At 53.9% G+C, this 16874-nt stretch overlaps 5 protein-coding genes across 5 annotated transcripts; all 5 read right to left on the reverse strand.

Moving 5' to 3' along the window:
* Positions 1-215: 215 nt before the first annotated feature.
* Positions 216-1966, reverse strand: VTJ04DRAFT_1379 (uncharacterized protein; the record flags this gene model as incomplete). Its single annotated transcript, XM_069359059.1, has 5 exons — positions 216-278; positions 358-549; positions 611-1355; positions 1422-1680; positions 1759-1966. The coding sequence occupies 5 exons, from the start codon at positions 1964-1966 to the stop codon at positions 216-218; spliced, it is 1467 nt and encodes a 488-aa protein (XP_069223987.1).
* A 21-nt stretch (positions 1967-1987) lies between these two features.
* VTJ04DRAFT_1380 (uncharacterized protein) lies at positions 1988-3728 on the reverse strand (the record flags this gene model as incomplete). Its single annotated transcript, XM_069359061.1, has 2 exons — positions 1988-2123; positions 3508-3728. The coding sequence occupies 2 exons, from the start codon at positions 3726-3728 to the stop codon at positions 1988-1990; spliced, it is 357 nt and encodes a 118-aa protein (XP_069223988.1).
* Positions 3729-3759: 31 nt separating this feature from the next.
* On the reverse strand, positions 3760-5220 carry VTJ04DRAFT_1381 (uncharacterized protein; the record flags this gene model as incomplete). The annotated part of the gene is made up of 4 exons (XM_069359062.1): positions 3760-4362; positions 4423-4800; positions 4863-4939; positions 5001-5220. The coding sequence occupies 4 exons, from the start codon at positions 5218-5220 to the stop codon at positions 3760-3762; spliced, it is 1278 nt and encodes a 425-aa protein (XP_069223989.1).
* Positions 5221-10524: 5304 nt separating this feature from the next.
* Positions 10525-12418, reverse strand: VTJ04DRAFT_1382 (uncharacterized protein; the record flags this gene model as incomplete). Its single annotated transcript, XM_069359063.1, has 7 exons — positions 10525-10796; positions 10872-11211; positions 11281-11481; positions 11560-11611; positions 11678-11821; positions 11891-12133; positions 12195-12418. 7 exons carry the CDS (start codon positions 12416-12418, stop codon positions 10525-10527), a joined length of 1476 nt encoding a protein of 491 aa, XP_069223990.1.
* A 2505-nt stretch (positions 12419-14923) lies between these two features.
* Positions 14924-16720, reverse strand: VTJ04DRAFT_1383 (uncharacterized protein; the record flags this gene model as incomplete). Its single annotated transcript, XM_069359064.1, has 2 exons — positions 14924-15103; positions 16577-16720. The coding sequence occupies 2 exons, from the start codon at positions 16718-16720 to the stop codon at positions 14924-14926; spliced, it is 324 nt and encodes a 107-aa protein (XP_069223991.1).
* Positions 16721-16874: the final 154 nt, after the last annotated feature.

Raw genomic sequence — 16874 nt, forward strand, 5'->3', positions numbered from 1 at the left:
AAAGTAGGGCATGATGAGTAAAAGAGAGCTTTGTAGGCGTTGATCACTGAGTTGCAGGATTGTGTTGCGAGTGACAACCGCGCTTCGCTTCACTCTGCCCTGGGTTCACCGGAGGGACTGAATCAGGGCAGTATCTACCTTTAGGTATTGAACTGTTACATTGATATGTAGGTACCTACATACGGACTGGGTTCTCACATCCCGCCCTGAGCACCTCATTGCGTGTTCCTCCACCCCTGAATCTCATCGAGAGTGAGAACATAGTCGCTATTGTAGATCTATGAAACCACAATGTCAGCGGAGGCAAGTTCTTTCCATTCTTTGTCCCAGAAAAGAGTGCGAGAGAAGCATGCTTACCGTGTTCAAGGTCTCGATCGAGTTCCACTGAGGGTTGTTGATGAATGTGTCTCCCCAAACAGCGAACCACAGCCAATGCGCCTCGTAGGCCTGTAGCAGGTCTGGGAGTGGTGCGGCTCCGACCTCGGTCGCCGCGATCATCTTCTTGTCCTGGCCCAGCTCGATGAGCTGGTTATACTGCGTCGACATGGGCTGGGAACGGTTAGTATCTTCGTAAACCCAACATGATCATCAACGTGGGCATCAAACTCACCCCATTACCCTGCGCATACACGTCCGCGCTGACAATATCTACTGTTTCGTCTCCGGGATACCACTCGGGTAGGATCGAGTTCCACACCCACAGCAGGTTATTCAGCCCGTGATAGTTCGTCAGCCGATCATACAGAATCCCCCAGAGCTTCTTGCACGGCTCTGGACCCTTGGCTCCCCACCAGAACCAACCGCCCTCGGCCTCGTGCAGCGGGCGCCAAAGCACCGGCACGCCCGCATCACGCAGCCTCTTGAGCTGCACTGCGATCGCGTCGATATCCCGGATCAACAGCGTGTAGTTGGCATTGGTCGTATCCGCCAGTGCCCTCGCGACGTCGAAGTCGGTCGCGTCCGTGTAAAACCCGCTCCACCACCGGCGCTCGGGCGTGTCGTACAGCCCCGTAGGCGCGTTCCAGTGCCACAGCACCGAGACGATGCCGCCGCGCCGGTGGTGCTCGATGGCCTCCTCGACGGCGGTACCTCTTGTGCCTCTTTCGACTCTGCTAGGGGAGTAGTCCATCATATCGACTGACACAAGCGCAGGGGTTTTGCCGGTTTGCTGGGCGATCCAGTCCGCCCAGGAGAGCTCCTGCTGGCCGGAGAGGATTTTCTTGCCGTAGATGGAGCGGAGGTAGGCGTACAGCGCCCGCGCGTTGTCGTCGGCGGCAGGATTGACGGGGGAGGGGTTGATTTGGTGAGGGGGCCGCGGGGCGGAGGGGGTGATGGTAATGGAGTCGATCAGGTACCTGTTGTGTGTTGATGGGGTTAGCCTGGGATATCTTGCGACGCGGTCTCGGCACAATATGTCCTACCATCCCCAGTTGTTGACAATGTCGATGGTGTTGTCACCCTGGTTCAGCAAGACCTGGCCGGCAGCGATGTCGACGAACGAATCGCCCGCCGGGAAGTAAACCTCGCTTGCCGGGCCGTTGTTGAGCACGACGGTGGTGCGCTTCTCGCCGTAGATGGCGGCCACGCGGATGGTGAGGTCGTACAGCCGCGTGGTCTCGCTGTCCACATGGAACGTGATCTTGTCATTGGGCTCGTCGAAGCCCGCTACATATCCGGTACCTAAGCAGCAGAGAACGAGTTAGTCTAGGCATTTCCGCTTAATATCCCACCAAGGATGTTCAGTAGATGCAAACACACCAGAGTAGCCGGCGAGGCTCGACTCAACCCTCGTGCCCGTGAGGATGGCATCCTCCGCTTCAAATGTCCGCGGACCTGGCACAGGCGACGGAGTGCTCGTAGGCTCTTGAGAGGTTGTCGACGGCTGGGGAGCACAGTAAGGAGCGGCAGCGGCGCCCGAGGCAAGGGCAGCAATGCCCCAAGCAAAGTATTTCAGAGCCTTTGCCATGATGGACGCCACGTCGAGGACCTATCCGTGGTGTTGGCGCCTGTTGTATTTCCTTGATACTTTCAGGTCAGACGGGCAGGCAGCGGCCACGAGGAACGCGCGATGGCGATGACACGGACAGCCACGCCAACATTGAACCTCCCAACATCTAATCCTCCTACATATGTAGCTACATGGGTTGTCTAGTAGTTATAATACTAATGAAATCATCTGTTCATGCTCACGATGACGTTGTCGTCAATCTCTTGAGGTGCTATGTCTGTCGGCCGGAGCTTAATGTCGGAGCGTGAGGCTCCGCACCCCCGTCCCCGGTCTCGCGCCGCGACGTTCCTGGGATGACAACGCCGGCACATTGGGGCAGAATCTGGCTTTCTGCCAATCGTGGCTATATCATCCGAACACCCCACGGAAGGGGATACAAATTGGGTCAGGTCCCCCCCTTTTACGCATACTCTCATATGTCGTCTCCCTCCTCGCAAGTCCAGCACAGATTGGGAATTGTACATGCATACGTGCATACATGCAGTACACCTAGGGAGTTGTCAATGGTCTAGCCTCGTCCGATCGGCGACCTTTGGTCCGCCTTGGCGGCGTGAAGTTGCACTCGAACTGTTTTTCCATGTCAACCCGTTCCAAGAGTTACAAACTCACGGGGCCGAAAGCTTGAAAGATGGAGAGCCCAGAGAAGGTTGATGAGAAAAGATTCCACCTGCTCACTATTTCGACAATTTTCTGGCACATCAACCTGTTGTCGAATCCAGCCAAGATCGCTTAGACCAGAAAAGTGCGAATCGTGTTCGCGTTTAGCATGATGGGAACAACCGAACCAACATGATCTTCACTGGTTTGCTGTTGGCGCAATTATCCACCAACCAAAGAACGATATTTCTGGTTCCCCTGAACGCCGAGCCATTCGAGCTTTGGTGTGAGGTCTGCTCTTTATCGAAGAGCTCTGAATTGTATCCTCGACAGCAAGAGGTTTTGTGGCGAAGTCCGCAAGACTCCGTAGAGTAGGGCGCACCTCAGGAGTTGTAGTATTTCTTTTCTTTTCTTTTCTTTCTTTCTTTTTTTTTCCTGTTTTTTTGGAGTCGAGGAACGACTCCGTAATACTGAGTCAGAGCCCGAGCGTAGCAGAGCATTCAAGAAACCCAGGCTGCCAGTGACAACCTGATGAAAATCACACTCAAACATCTCAACTTCATTATCTGAGAATGACATAAACATTGGATGACACCATGATAATAAAATCAGCATCACCATTATGATCGTCGTTGCGTAGAAGCGGGACACCATCTATGTGAAACATGTCATTGCCCGTGTACAGTGTCACAGCTGGCCTCGATATCGCCGGACAGGAGAGTCATGTTGTAGAATGTTAAACATGCGTGAGCTACGTTACACAAACTCGAAACTGTTTCAGGCCTCAGATCTCCCACGTGCCTAATATCTAGATATCTATATACTGACCTTGTCACCACTGTCAAAGACGGCATAATTCGTCTCATGATCTGTCACGATGTGCCACCCTCTTGGATCATAACCAGAAACGAGACAGCATATCCAAACCATCCAATGTATTGAGATTCCCTCCCCAGATAATAATGGTCATAGTATTCAAGAAACAAAAAAAGCGCCTGCCAATGGTATCAACAGACCGTTCCCGCAAAGCCAACATAATACCAAAACAAACCCGGCGTTCGAAGAAGGCCCAATTATTATACTCTATGAGATACGGGTCTGCCGCGGCACAGCCGCCAATCATACACCCGTCGTCGAAAATCATGTCTTTTTACCTATCTTCCCGTCGTGACGATGAAGTCCGTCTTGACCTGAATCTTCCCTTCGCTGGCCTGCCACGGGGTCACATTGTTCGGCGAACCAACCCCGACCTCGGTGCGCACCGACGGCTTGACGCCCAGGCCGAAGCGGGGGCGATCAAAGCGATGATAGTCTGCGTTGCCGCGCTCAAGCTCGCTCGGCGAGGACCTGTCGGTGGGGCGGGTGTGCACGCGGACGTCCTTGTCTTTGTCGGAGCCCGTGTCGCTCTGCAGCTCGACGTCCTCCGGGTAGATGATGCCGCGGGCGCTGGCCGTCTCGTCGCCGACGACGCGCGAGTTGTTGCCGGTGCCGCCACGGATGCGGCTCGTGTTGACCGACACGTCGCGGCCGCCGGACGAGCCGTAGTAGTACTTGCGGGGGCCAGTGACGCTGCCGCCGGTGCGGGAGCCCATGCTGGGGATGAAGCGGGCGATGAAAGGGCGGAGGGTGGGCAAGCAGGCGCAGGTGATACCGCTGCACAGTTCGCCGATGGACCAGCAGGAGGAGGCGACGTTGTCCCAGGTCACGTCGTCGCTGAGCTTGAGGTACTGGATGCGGATGACAGAGATGGCGCATGTCTGGGGATTTCGATCAGTAAGTCACATCTCTCCGGAGATACCCCTAGGGAATTGACTTACGAAGAAACCAAGGCAGAAGACACCAACAAGACCCCACTTGGCGCCACGGCGAAGCTTCAAGCGCATCACGGCCGGCAAGGGCAGGCAGAACACGATGATGTCGGTGACGATGTTGCCGGCGGCGTTGATGTACCAGAACGGCAGGTTCGGGATGCAGGTTCCCGGAACATCAGAGTCCCAGAACTTGTGGATAGGAGTGCAGGTGAAGATGACAACGAGCAGCTGGGAGATGGACCAGAGACCGACGAGGACAAAGGCAGCATAGATAACCTTCCGCATGCCGTTGGTGTTGGTCAGGATACGGTTATATTGCAGGAGGAAGGTGAGCTTGGTGGCAGTCAAGGAGCCGTTGTAGAGCACGATCGAGATGTAGAATGTCTGTCCGGCGCGTTAGCTGTCGTTCCAGTTCATTGGAAAAACCTAGTGCGGCTCATTCATACCCGGAAGTACTTAAGCAACAGTGTTGGATCCTTCTGGACCACTGCCACCAGGTGCTGGCCATGGCCGTACTCAGTATCTGGGTGAAGCGGTGTCAGCACAGGACCCATAGATATGAGACCGTTACTTCTGGGACATACTCAAGGCGACCATTGTACCACTGCCGATGGCGAGAATGAGAGCCACGATGGCAGCCCAATCGTCGGGGCCGAATTGGTTAAGCAGAACAGCTCGTGTATAGCTGCGGAGGGCAACGCTGATGGAGGCGACGGCAAGACAGACGCTGACGACGGTGATGGGGATGTAAGCCTGGGACTCATAGAGAGCCGGGTCGAGCGGCGGTGGTGCTGTGTCGGCCATGGTGTGCTGTCTGGTGAGGATGAACCCGTCGACTGTCTGGCTGGTGGTGGACGACGAGGTCGAGGAGGGCTGAGGATAGTGGATAGGAGAAGCTAGTATCGCTGGGGACCAAACACCATGATATACCGGGTAAGGTTGAACTGTTGAGGAATCGGACCTCTCGTCAGGGTGCCAGCCGGAGAGGGTAGGGTGACTTAGATCTCGGGGCCGAGGGCGTGCTGCTGGAGAGGTGTAGACGTATAGACGCGGGGATACTGCTACTGCAAGAAGGATCCTCGCTCACAGTGGCAGGGTGAGGAGCGGGAGGGAGGACTCGGTACGGCCTATGTATGTATGTGCGTACGCAAAAGTCCGATCGTCTTTTGTGCAGATGCTGATACATACATACAGTGATGTTGGGGTGCCATCTTCTTTTATTGGACCTCTGGAAGTTTGGAGGAGGCCGTTACGAGCCGGGGCAGATCGGATTCACCGTCCCACCGGTTTGAGGGTCCACCGGGCCGTGGAGGAGAAAGACGAAGCGCGCCAGTGCTTTACCCAGGCCCGCTACCCGCGGATCTGATACTCGCTACCCAGAGGCATCGCCGACGACAATGCAGAGTCCAACACCAAAATGGATCAGCGCGAAACTCTAAGCGTTAGGCGCTAAAAGATTCCGTGGAAGAAAATGCCGATGATCCTCGAAGCTTTTTTTTCTAGCGCTCAGCCTTACATTCATCATGACCGGTCAGAGAGCAGAACTGAGGATGCGGTGAGGTGGCTCACCTGGCACCCCGTTGATCGAGGGTCGACATCTCGAAAGCATCACGGCCAGTCTTCTCCGGGGCTGACCATAACCGTGTAACCGAGGTAGCTTTTGTCTGGGTGTGACTGTCACGGCCAATAACGTTATCTCGCCGACCAGCCCGCGACCAGCACCTGGAGTGTTCTTCACAGATGCAAGAATGTTGGGGTGGGATGCCGTCGCATTCGGCTTCGAAACCGAGAGTCACCAGGCCAAATGTTGGGCAACCGAGGCCGGCATATGACTGTCTACATATGGAGTAAGTAGCAGTAAAGAATGAGGCCTGTCCTGGTCGTCTGCCATGTCTGTTCATCATGTGTGTTTTCTTGATGTTGCTTTGATATTGCTTTTGCCCGGTGAGGTCTTGAGAGGGTCGTGGGGGAGTGGGATCGAGGCTGCTTCTGTTCCTGCGGCCGGCCGGGGGTTTGGAGAAGAAACCAGGGTGGGGCCGGGTTGATGCGACGCTAACGCCGGGCAGCAAGGGTCCGGACCCGGTGTGCCGCTAGACGAGGTGGGGCCGGGCTAGCTTCACCTGCAACTTCCCCTGCACCTTCCACCAACGGCCTCGTCAGTGCACACGGGAGAGCTGCTCCGACTTGGGAAAGTGGGGTCGTGGAACATTAGCACAGAATCTTGGCTTCGTCGAGATCCTTTCCTTCTCTGGACCCAACAACAATCCACTAGTGAGCATCATTTTTGGATATCACACGCCTCTTCCTCCGCTGCCAAACCTCTGCAACCATCTCTGTGTGTGCTGTGAAGCAGCCAATTCCCCTCTGGAATCATCAGCAGGTCGAGACCAGTTCGTGGCAGTTACAGTAACATCATCTTTTGTCTGCATTGCCATTGTCAGACTGCAACTCCACACCTATGCGCTACTGCATGAACATGCGAAACCGAGGAAACGGTACCCCGCCGGATGCCCTGATTTTTTTGTCGTGCTTCATGGAGTCCCTGCAGCAGAAACGAAATGGAGGGAAGATCATTGTCAGCTTCGATGCGTCGTCATGCCGCCGGTTGGCCAACCAAGGACACCACACAACCACGGCCTTCCCGGACGCTGGACGGTGAAAGGAAAACCAGGATGAGAACCGCGCCAACTTTGTCTCAATCTAGTTCCCTTCGGGCGTAGCGCACGGCATTTCCAGCCTGGTTTTCCACAAACCGACCGAGACATTTCAGCGTGAGCGCGGGCGATGTGATGCTGGAGCGACCGGATGCCACACCCGGGGAACACAGCACCAAGCTAAGGCCAAGACCGACGGCGCGAGGAACTGATCCAAGATCGCTCCCTTTCAGTCCGACGAAGATCTGGAGATCTCAAACCCTTTGGCCATTTAGTGTACTCTGTACGGAACTGCGATGAAACTTCACTTTGGTTGTTGATCTTTCTTCTCTTAGGGCCCGCGGAAAGGCAAACGTAGTTCCTGTCCACAACGTCGCCAACCTGCCACTACGGATCTTCTCGCCGTCGGTGCTGCCAGCCGAGATACCTACTCAGTGTTGAAGGTCTGTGCTGCGCCGAGCAAGGACCTCTCTGCGTTTATCCAAGGCGGACCGATTTGTTTCCCCAGTCCTGATGAATGAACCACAAAGCAATCCGGATGGCCTCTCCAGGTGGACAACGTATGTACCACAGTACTGTCTATCGTATGTACAGCACAAACTACCCCAGAGTTCCGGCAGAATGCGGCTCTCACCGGTGGTTTGTGGCTTGACCACTACACACAATAACGCCGCGATGAGTAGGAAACAAGTGACATCGCTTGGGAGTGCTGCAACCATGTAATGAAACCTTTGCGGGCAACTCGACCTGGCCGAACGCGACAAGCCCCAACCAGCTGCAGCCGTTTACTCTCCCCTGCGTTTTTGGGTTACAGTGCAGTCAGGGACATCTTCCAGATCCACGGCGACCCCTGGGCAGAATCTTCGATGCAATACCGGGACCCGACTTGGCCAGATCAACAATAATACTTTACAGAGCAGTTACCTGACAATGGTGACACAGAGTACTCCCCTATCATCGAGTATTCTCAAGTGTGGTTCAGTATCGGACGCTAATGTGAAAACCAAAGTTTTTCCGGCGCTCTCTTTGAAGACTGCTTTGGTACTACACAAGTCGCAGCAGTCACACATCAAGGCATTTGTCTTCCAAGCTACCTACCGCTTTTTCATGCCACGGTAGCGTCCGGATCATGTCGGCGAAATGCCCTCAAACTAGCCCAAGTAGCGACGCGGGGAAAATCCCGTTCCTAGCTCCCGCTGATGGAGGATGACGGTCCTCAAGTCTTTTCCGTGAGCAACTAAGTACATACATACAGTACCTCCTCCGTACGGAGTATTTGTCTGAAGGACGTCACACCAACATGCCGTTTAGCCAAAACAAAACATTTTCCTGATCGCCTACCAGCCGCGCTCTTGGCTATCACACGCGCTGCATGTTCAGGGACGCCGACAGACGGCCAGACAAGAGGCTGTCTGTCCTCTCAGTCAGCCACACTCAAAGACGATGGTCTGTGCGATCTGGGAGGCTAGTTGGTTGTCCTTGCCCGCCAACGTTGTCGCCTGCCCAATGCAGCCGCATTTGCGATAGCGAATTTCTCGTTGGAACCTCAAAGGCATTTGACGTCTCATTTAAAGCTATAAGCTAATACCTCTTGTTGATCGATCGGAGGCCTGTTCCTAGGATCTTTGGACGCGGGCATTGCCGTTCATGGGTTCATTATGATCGGCATACCTTCCTGATCCTTCGCCTCCTCGGACACAACGGTTGCAATCCGTGGCGAGTTACGCCGAGCTGTGGCGCATCCGCGACCTCAGCTGCGAGCAAGTTACTACCTCCTAATAGGACAACATCCACCGAAACGACAACCTCAACGTATCACGAACCCCTTTCTGTCCCAAATGAGCGCACCCTTCAGCGTGGAAGCCGTCCCTCCGCATCACCACAAGTCAACACATGCTCACTCACACTCCTCGACGAAACGGAATTTTCATGTTAATGGAGATCTCGAACACCAGCACGATCAATCCCCGCAGTGGCTGGACGCGGTATCAATCGCACAGACAACGCCACCCCGTCAGGTCGCACCTAGATTGGCTGGGACATGTTAGAACTCTACATACCGAGTCCATGCAGAGTACTAAGTACTTACCGTTTTCTGAATCTTTCTGTCTGGACAAAAACCCATCCCGGTTTCTCGATCTAGCGCCTCAGAGCATGTTTTGTCATCTTCCTCCTCCCAAACTGGCCTAGGACTCCCGTGAGCACACCCACGTCATCATCCGGTGAGGCTTCACATGTCTCGCACTTACGCACGCCACAGCACCTTTACGATCGGCGCGCATCGAATGGGCTGTGAAGACGGCTCTGGCGTAACCAGCAGCAGTCGTGCGTGAGAATTGCTAGTGTAAGGTGCTCGAGGGGATGCCTCGGCCAACTTTTGGAGGCGGGTGGGTCAGCTTGCTAACACATGTTTGGACGCATCTTCGCAAGCCTCCTCTCTATTGGGAACCTCCTCTTTGGGTAAAGACATCGCCATCACATCACGGAACACAAGTTCCACGAAGGAAAACAGGACGGTTCTTTCATCAGTTCGAAACGCGACGGTAATAGCCGTGTTGGAGAACCTTGATTGGAGTCCTGTTGTCGGTCAGATGCATCAACGCCTTGCGTCTTCTCAATCAATGTCCGCCTCAGCCATCTGTCTGTGGGTAAGTTGCTCAGCCTCGGAGGGCTGCCGATCCCTCTTCAGACCCATTCTTTGGGGTGAGCTCACGAGGGCTAGTATGAGTAGTCACGTTGGAAACTGCCTTTGTAACGTTGTTGACTCGAAACACAGGGGTGATTGGGCGGCATCTCATTGTGCTCAGTGCTGGTGAGCCTCGAGGAACCGGCGTTGCCAACCCACCATTGGTGAGAAATGATCCGATATTAACTACGTAGCTAGGGGGGAGCCTCTTTAATATCAAGACATTGTCTCTGTACCAGGTACCCGGGTCCAGCAGTCGCCAAAACCTGGAACGGGAGATCCATTCTTGCATATGTATTACTATGTGTGAATGGGTGCTGGATCGACGATACGACGTTGAACCCAGATTTTCCGGTCATGCCTGGTCGGCACTTGGGAAATAATAGGTGGTGTCCTGGATGTTGTCCTACACGGACCGTACTATTATATGCGAGTGATAGCGTAGAGAATGCCGCGCAGGATGCTGCCGCAGGCATGATGCTGCAGGTCAACGGCACCGTCGGCAGTTGAGAACTGTTCCAGCTGGAATGGTTTGGATGTGTAGCAATTGGCATCATGGATGGTGGTACGAATAATCTATAGTAAGGTATCATGTCTGCTGTTTCATTACGGACTCTAAAAGTGACTGCCGATGCTCAAGCCTCATAAATCATCCCCATTCCGCTTTTTGAATTCAAAACCATCCCGTTAAGCACCCCGTTTTTCATGCGTCGCAAGCAACCCATCCGAAAATCCAACCGTACAAAGTCGAAACCCAAAAAGACAAAATCAATAAGTATACCGATCGGTGCCCGTCCTCTTCTGAACCTTGTTGAGAATCCTGTATTGCAGGTTGGCGGTGATGGCCATGCACAGGGAGAGCGAAATCAGGGCCATGATGACGGTCCAGCCCGTGTAGTACAGCGGCGCGTCCTTGGCCTGGAAGATTTGGCCGCCGACGATTCCCGCAATGTTGGCGCCCATGACGAAGAAGGCCATAGTGATGGACCGCTCGCCGGCCGAGCGGGCGTTGAGGGCCATCCAGGAGCCGTTGGTGGCGTCTGTGAGAAAGTCATGTTAGCTTAACATCGTAACAGGGTCCACAAGCACCTATTGAAGGATGGGTTGATGCTTACGCCACGGAGACGAAAAGCCCACGGTCATGATGAGCAGGGCAAAGCGCAAATCCCGGTTGCCCGACCCGATGACGAGGCGGTCGCCGAGCGTGAAGCCCCAGGACAGCAGCACGCCGCCGAGGACCCAGAGACCGCGGTATCCCGTCCAGTCGGCGCCGAACCCAAAGACAATGTTCATCAGGAAGGTGATCCACGAGCCGATGGAGATCATGGCATTGGACTTGAGGCGGTCGAAGCCGAAGGACACGACCAGCGACGGGGCGTAGGCGCCCAGGGCCTGCGCGGGCGCCATGCCGAGGATGGTGGTCAGGCAGTGCGGGAGGATGCGCCAGTTGGAGAACTGTAGCCGGATTCCAGTCAGCTGAGGATGCTCCCATCGGAAACGTGAAAGGGGTAGAAAAATACGCACCGCAGCCTTGACTTCGGCCAGGCTGACGTTACGGCGAGGCTGGAACTTGGTCGGATCGTCACGGAGCACACGCTGCGTAAGGATCTGGGCCTCCCGCTCGTTGAAGTAGCGGAGACCCAAGAGGGAGACGGGGTGGGCGGTGGACTTGGGGAAGAGGGCGAGGAAGATGAGGCCCACGAGCACGGTGAAAAGCCCCTCGAGCTATGTGGAGACTCCAGTCAGTATTGAAGTCCGTCGTCTTGATGATGAGACCGAGTGCATGCTTCCTCGGGGACGTACCAGGAACAGCCACTGCCAGCCACCAAGACCGCAGATACCCCTCATGTGCAAGCTGAAAGTCGAGTGTCAATACCGTTTGACCAAGCTAGGTTGCCGGTGAAGAAACATTGGTACTCACATGCCATAGGCGATCAAGCTGGAGGAGCCAACGGCAAGATAGCAGCCAAGGAAGTAAAGAGAGAAGCGCCGGCTGGTTTCCTCGCGCTTGTACCAGCGAGTGATGGTGTAGAGGCCGGCAGGGATGAAACCGGACTCGCAGAGACTATCACCAGAGTCAGCCAACGCGTTGCTTAACCTGGGCTCAAAGAGACACAAAGGAGTCCATCCATACCCAAGGAGTAGACGAGTCGCCAGATACGGCCCAAGACCTTTCTGGAAGGCTTGGAAGGTTGCCACGAGACCCCACGCCAGGATCTGGCCGCCGAGCCAGAGTGTGGGCCCAACGCGGTAGAGGATGATGTTGCTCGGGATTTCAAGAAGGACGATACCAGCAGACAGCAGCTGCTGGCCGACGTTGAACTGGTATTGCGTGATGCCCACTTCTTGGAGGAAGAAATCCGTCAAGGCATTGCCACTGGTGAGTGTGTTAGTGGATGGAGGTATGGACATGAGGCGGGTCAATGGGTTTCTCTTACATGTTACCCCGATCAAGCTGCAAGGCGAAGAATGCGAGCATGAGAATGGGCAGGACGAGGAAGTCGACCTTCTTTACCAGAGCCTTCTCCTCCTCTTCGGTCCATGTGAGCTCCTGGCCCTCATCCTCGCTGATGCTCTTGGTGCTCAGCTCGCTGTCGGACTTGGTGGTGATCTGCTTCTCCTCCGCGTCCACGGTGGGCGCAATCTTCTTTTCGTCCGCCATTGCAGTGGTAATAGGTGAAGGCGAAGGGATGAGAAGGGAGGCTGTGAAGACCTCGATTGATGCTGATATTGCCAGTGTAACATGATGCCGGCGTCTCCCATATATATACACATCCTCCATCGCCTATCCGGCCCCGCTCTTCGAGCACAACATTCTAACTTTTTTCCCACCTTCAACCTAATACCGTCGTCTCCATCCCACCCCGCGGCTCGGCCCAGTGGCGATAGGAGCACCATATCCCCGGGATCCCACCTGCGGGCCACATCACGACAGGAAAAGAGCCGCGAGCTAGCACCTGAAGAGGTTTCGCCGGGACTCAACGGGACCCAGCAAGAGTCCGGCAAAGGCCAATGACAACATCCCCTAGTCCGCTTTCAACACCGCGCTTCCGGCTTCCCCAGCTACGTGGTACAGACATACCCGCATCCGTGGGTCGGAAAGCGTGGTGGATGGTGACGGTCATCATTATCGGCACCGAGGGACCGGAACGGATATGGGGCCCAGCATGCATGATGGGGGTTGCTAGTGGGTTTGTTGTCATCATCGTGGGCCGGCACGCCATCGCGTCCAATGTTCCGGGAACCGGAGCCGTGGTGCATTTTAAGGGCCCGTCGGCCAACCACGAGCGGAGGATGTATGTTTCGTGCAATTCTCGACAGGATTGCGACATGAGGAATTCGACTCTTCAGGTTGGTCGGGTTGGGGTTGTATTTGAGGAGAGAAAGTCTTGGGTTCCGTTGTTTTTGCTTGTGCTCATGCACCCCAGATCTGAACATGTCCGAAAACACCATCACCACCACACAAACGCACAAGCGAAACCGAGCCGCGCTCGTGGTCAGCCATATCAAATAGACATTGCCGGTCTGAAGAATTTTGCTCTTGTAGACACGGAACTTTCTTGTTCGCTGTCCTGCGTTCTGCTGCCGTCTGCAAAGATAGGACGTTGTTGATGTTGTGGGGGCAGGCCTAGATTATCAGCCCCCCCTGGACGCAGGCCCCATAGTAACCCCAATCATGTCATCAGCGACCCCGATGAGCTCATCAGGCTAGCTGGTAGACAAGAGCGCTGAACAGACGCAACCTTGAGAATCAACTCCGCTTTTTCTCTGGGGGACTCGGAGCGTAAGGGCAATAGGAATGGTATGGTCCTTTTTTGGTGGAGATGGGAATATGCTGACGAAGAAAGCTTGGTAGATTCAAACAAGCTGGACTAGAGCAGCTTCATCTCCTAGTTCAGTCTCCATATTGCATCATTGCAACACCCACTCTGTCGTGTCAACATCTGTGGCTGGCTCGTGGCTTGTTGTGCTCTGATAGTAGGCAAAACATGCTAATAATGTGGCTGAGGAGTGTGGATTGCCCGAGTCAAAACGTTCGCAACCTGTCTCATGCGGACATTGACACCGACGCTTGAAATTGTATCACAAATAAACCCCTTTCTAACATCCTTCGAGCCTAGAGACCACGCATCTAATGCGGTTCATATGCTAAGTGTCGAAGAACATTTGGGCGGTGGATATGGCGCTCCTCATCCATACCACCAAGCATATCTTGCCCCGATTCCCTGAGCCCGGAGCAAGAACAGGAAGCGTCGTAACCCATATTATCGTGTACTTCTTCTCCCCTATTACGGCCAATCGACAACAGTCTCCGAGTGTTACGAACGTACTGAGCACCAGATACTAGGCTCGCTACCGAGTCTCTGACGACAAGAGTTGATATTGAAGCATAGTACCAACCTTGAGTCACCACAATGATTGCAACAAACCCCCAAGAGATGACAGCATCACTCGAAGCCTTCAGGTACTGTACCCGAGATGCACGTTAACCAGCTTTAGAAGCCAGCCCTATGGTCCCGATGATCTGGTACCTTGCCGCCCGGTACGTGATGCAACAGTGCCGTGATGCTGGGCGTCGAGCACGTCAGCACCCTGTTGAAATCACGACAGGCTGGCCTGATTGATCGGCATATATAAGGGCGGATATCCAGTCCTATGGTTTGTCTTCGTTTGTCTGACCGTTCCTGGCCGACTCTCGATGAGTGGAAGGAGAATCGGCTTTTTGACATGTTCCAGTGTCATTGCGGTTGGGTCATCTTGACATCACGATGGGGAAACAAAGTTGTTGAATGAGGTCCTTGACATTTACCGGAGGATCAAATCAGGCAGTCCGACCATTCCATAGATTCACAAAAATGAAAGGCTCTCTGGGCGACATTATTACATAGACCTATTACATTAAGGCTGAAACGTCAGATCTAACGCAGTGTCATCGCCCACGGTAATCTCTAGAAATCCTTGTCTCCACAGTCCTCATCGACTTCCCCCTTGTAGAGCCAGCGAAGAAAGAGAGTGACCACCCCTTGCTCCTATGGAAACAAAACGCACCGTGGCTCATCAGGACCTCGTTTGACCCAACCCACCGTTACCAACGAAAAATACATCGCAATATCCACACCCCCTTCAACACTGGAGCCCAAACCCCCATCAGTCCTGCCGTCCCGTTCTAGTTTTCGTCATCATTGTCGTGACCACCGCAAACTTTACTCGAGCTCCTCGAGTAGAGGGTGGTGACGCCCATGGCGCACTTCCCAAAGGCCTTCTTCTTCTCGATAGCTTCGGTGCACTTCCCTTCCGTGGACTCGAGTTCTTTGCCGCACCCCGTCTTGTAACAGACGACAATGGTCTTGTAGCACATGGTGAAGGATTTGAGTTGTGTAAGTGTAATTACGGAGTATCAGGTACGGTTGGCTGCTCTTTTCTTTTCGAGTTACGAGGCTGCTTTGAATGCAGGATGTGCAATGGGATGTTGGTGGTAAGAGTGTGAAAGAGCGCTTTTTATGAAGGGTAAGGATGTGGTATAGGGCTCGCCTGTCTTTATGTATTCATAACAAGAGAGCCATTGTTGAGAACGTGGCATGTTTATGGTTGCTGGCGTGTACTTGTTGATTGTCCTCTAAGCTCAGCAAAGAGCCGTCTGAAATAATATAAAAGACGAGGCTCCCCAATTCACGTAACACACGAGACCAACACGTGGGTTTGTCACGAGGCCCAGGTGAGACTTAACCATCTTAGCAGTTACAAGAGGTGTCAGGTGTTGGTTGCGTGTTCTGATATGTAAGGCCAGCCCTATCAGGGTTCACCATAGTTCGGCCTGATGTTGTCCACACGTCAATGCTAGTGGTTCAAAGGGCTTAGCATCATTCTTGATGTCCTAAATAGATGGCGAGCCAGTGGCACATTACTAAACGTTGTGTTCTCAAGATTATTACGGCTAGTTGTTCTCAGGAAGTCATCTTAGGACCAGTCATTTGATGATCCCTAATTGTGAGGTAATTGTTCTCTTGTCACTACACATGCTGTGCTGGCTATCCTTTGCCTGCGCCAAAGAGCTCCCGTCAGTGTCAATGGCATTGATGCGTCGTAGAATTCTTCATAGAACAAGTCTGTGACTCCTGTTATTTATTCATGGCACGAGGGAACTTGAACCTCGAACAGCAATCGACGCAACAGTATCAAACCATCATCTAGGCCCAGTCTGCGTCTACAAGGCTCACTCAAGCTTCCAAAACGTGAATGTCACCATGTGCACCAAAATCTATTATTACTGCGATACATTCTGCTGCACCGTGGTGCTGCGGATAAAGAAGCGACGGTGCAATGAAGCCCGGTTATGGAGGCGAAGCTTCGGTGATTGCTCAAGGGGTATCAGGAGGGATGAGGAGAGTTGGGAGGGCCACTACTGCAGCATCCACTATTAATCTCCGGTTGAGTGAGGAACAGTATGCTGGGAAGGCCTTCACGAAGAGGGATTTTGTGGGTGATAATCAGGAAGGGATGGGTTTATCGCGAGACGAAGAGTTCCTAGGACACAGCAGATGCAGGTAGATGTCTGACTGGACCACCTCAACGGCTTTTGACGTTTTCCAGCACAGCACAGCACAATAGACAAGGTGTTTGTGGTCATTTGAGGTATCTTAGGGTGCCCCTGATACATCCGCAATCACTCCATGATTCTCCTCATGGTTCTCTTCAAGCAGTGCCAGTCCACACTCACTTCAACTTCGTCCCATGATACCAATTTTCGGCGCAACCCACGCCACAGATCGCCCGATCTTGCAGAGGATCATCCATGCCTCCAGCAATACTCTCCCCGGACATCACGGCGGTATTCCTCCTCGACATCGTTGCAGCTGCCGAACCTTCCCTGCCGCTGTAGGACCGGTTGGCAACCGTAGCGGCGGATCCTGAGGACCTCGGCGCAGACGAACTCGTTGCAGCAATAGTATATGATCCGGCACATGGTTTGTGGATCAGGTACTCTTCCTCGTAACTATTAGCATTAGGTTTTGGGGTATTAATTAGGGCAGGCCGGGGTGGCGTTATCCAGAGAAACGGGCGTGCCTTGCCAACGAGGGGTGCGGGTCGCCTTTGGCTTGGATTTCGATTTTTTTTTT

The sequence above is a fragment of the Mycothermus thermophilus genome, assembly GCF_041956435.1.
Source record: "Mycothermus thermophilus strain CBS 625.91 unplaced genomic scaffold VTJ04scaffold_1, whole genome shotgun sequence".
Lineage (NCBI taxonomy): Eukaryota > Fungi > Ascomycota > Sordariomycetes > Sordariales > Chaetomiaceae > Mycothermus > Mycothermus thermophilus.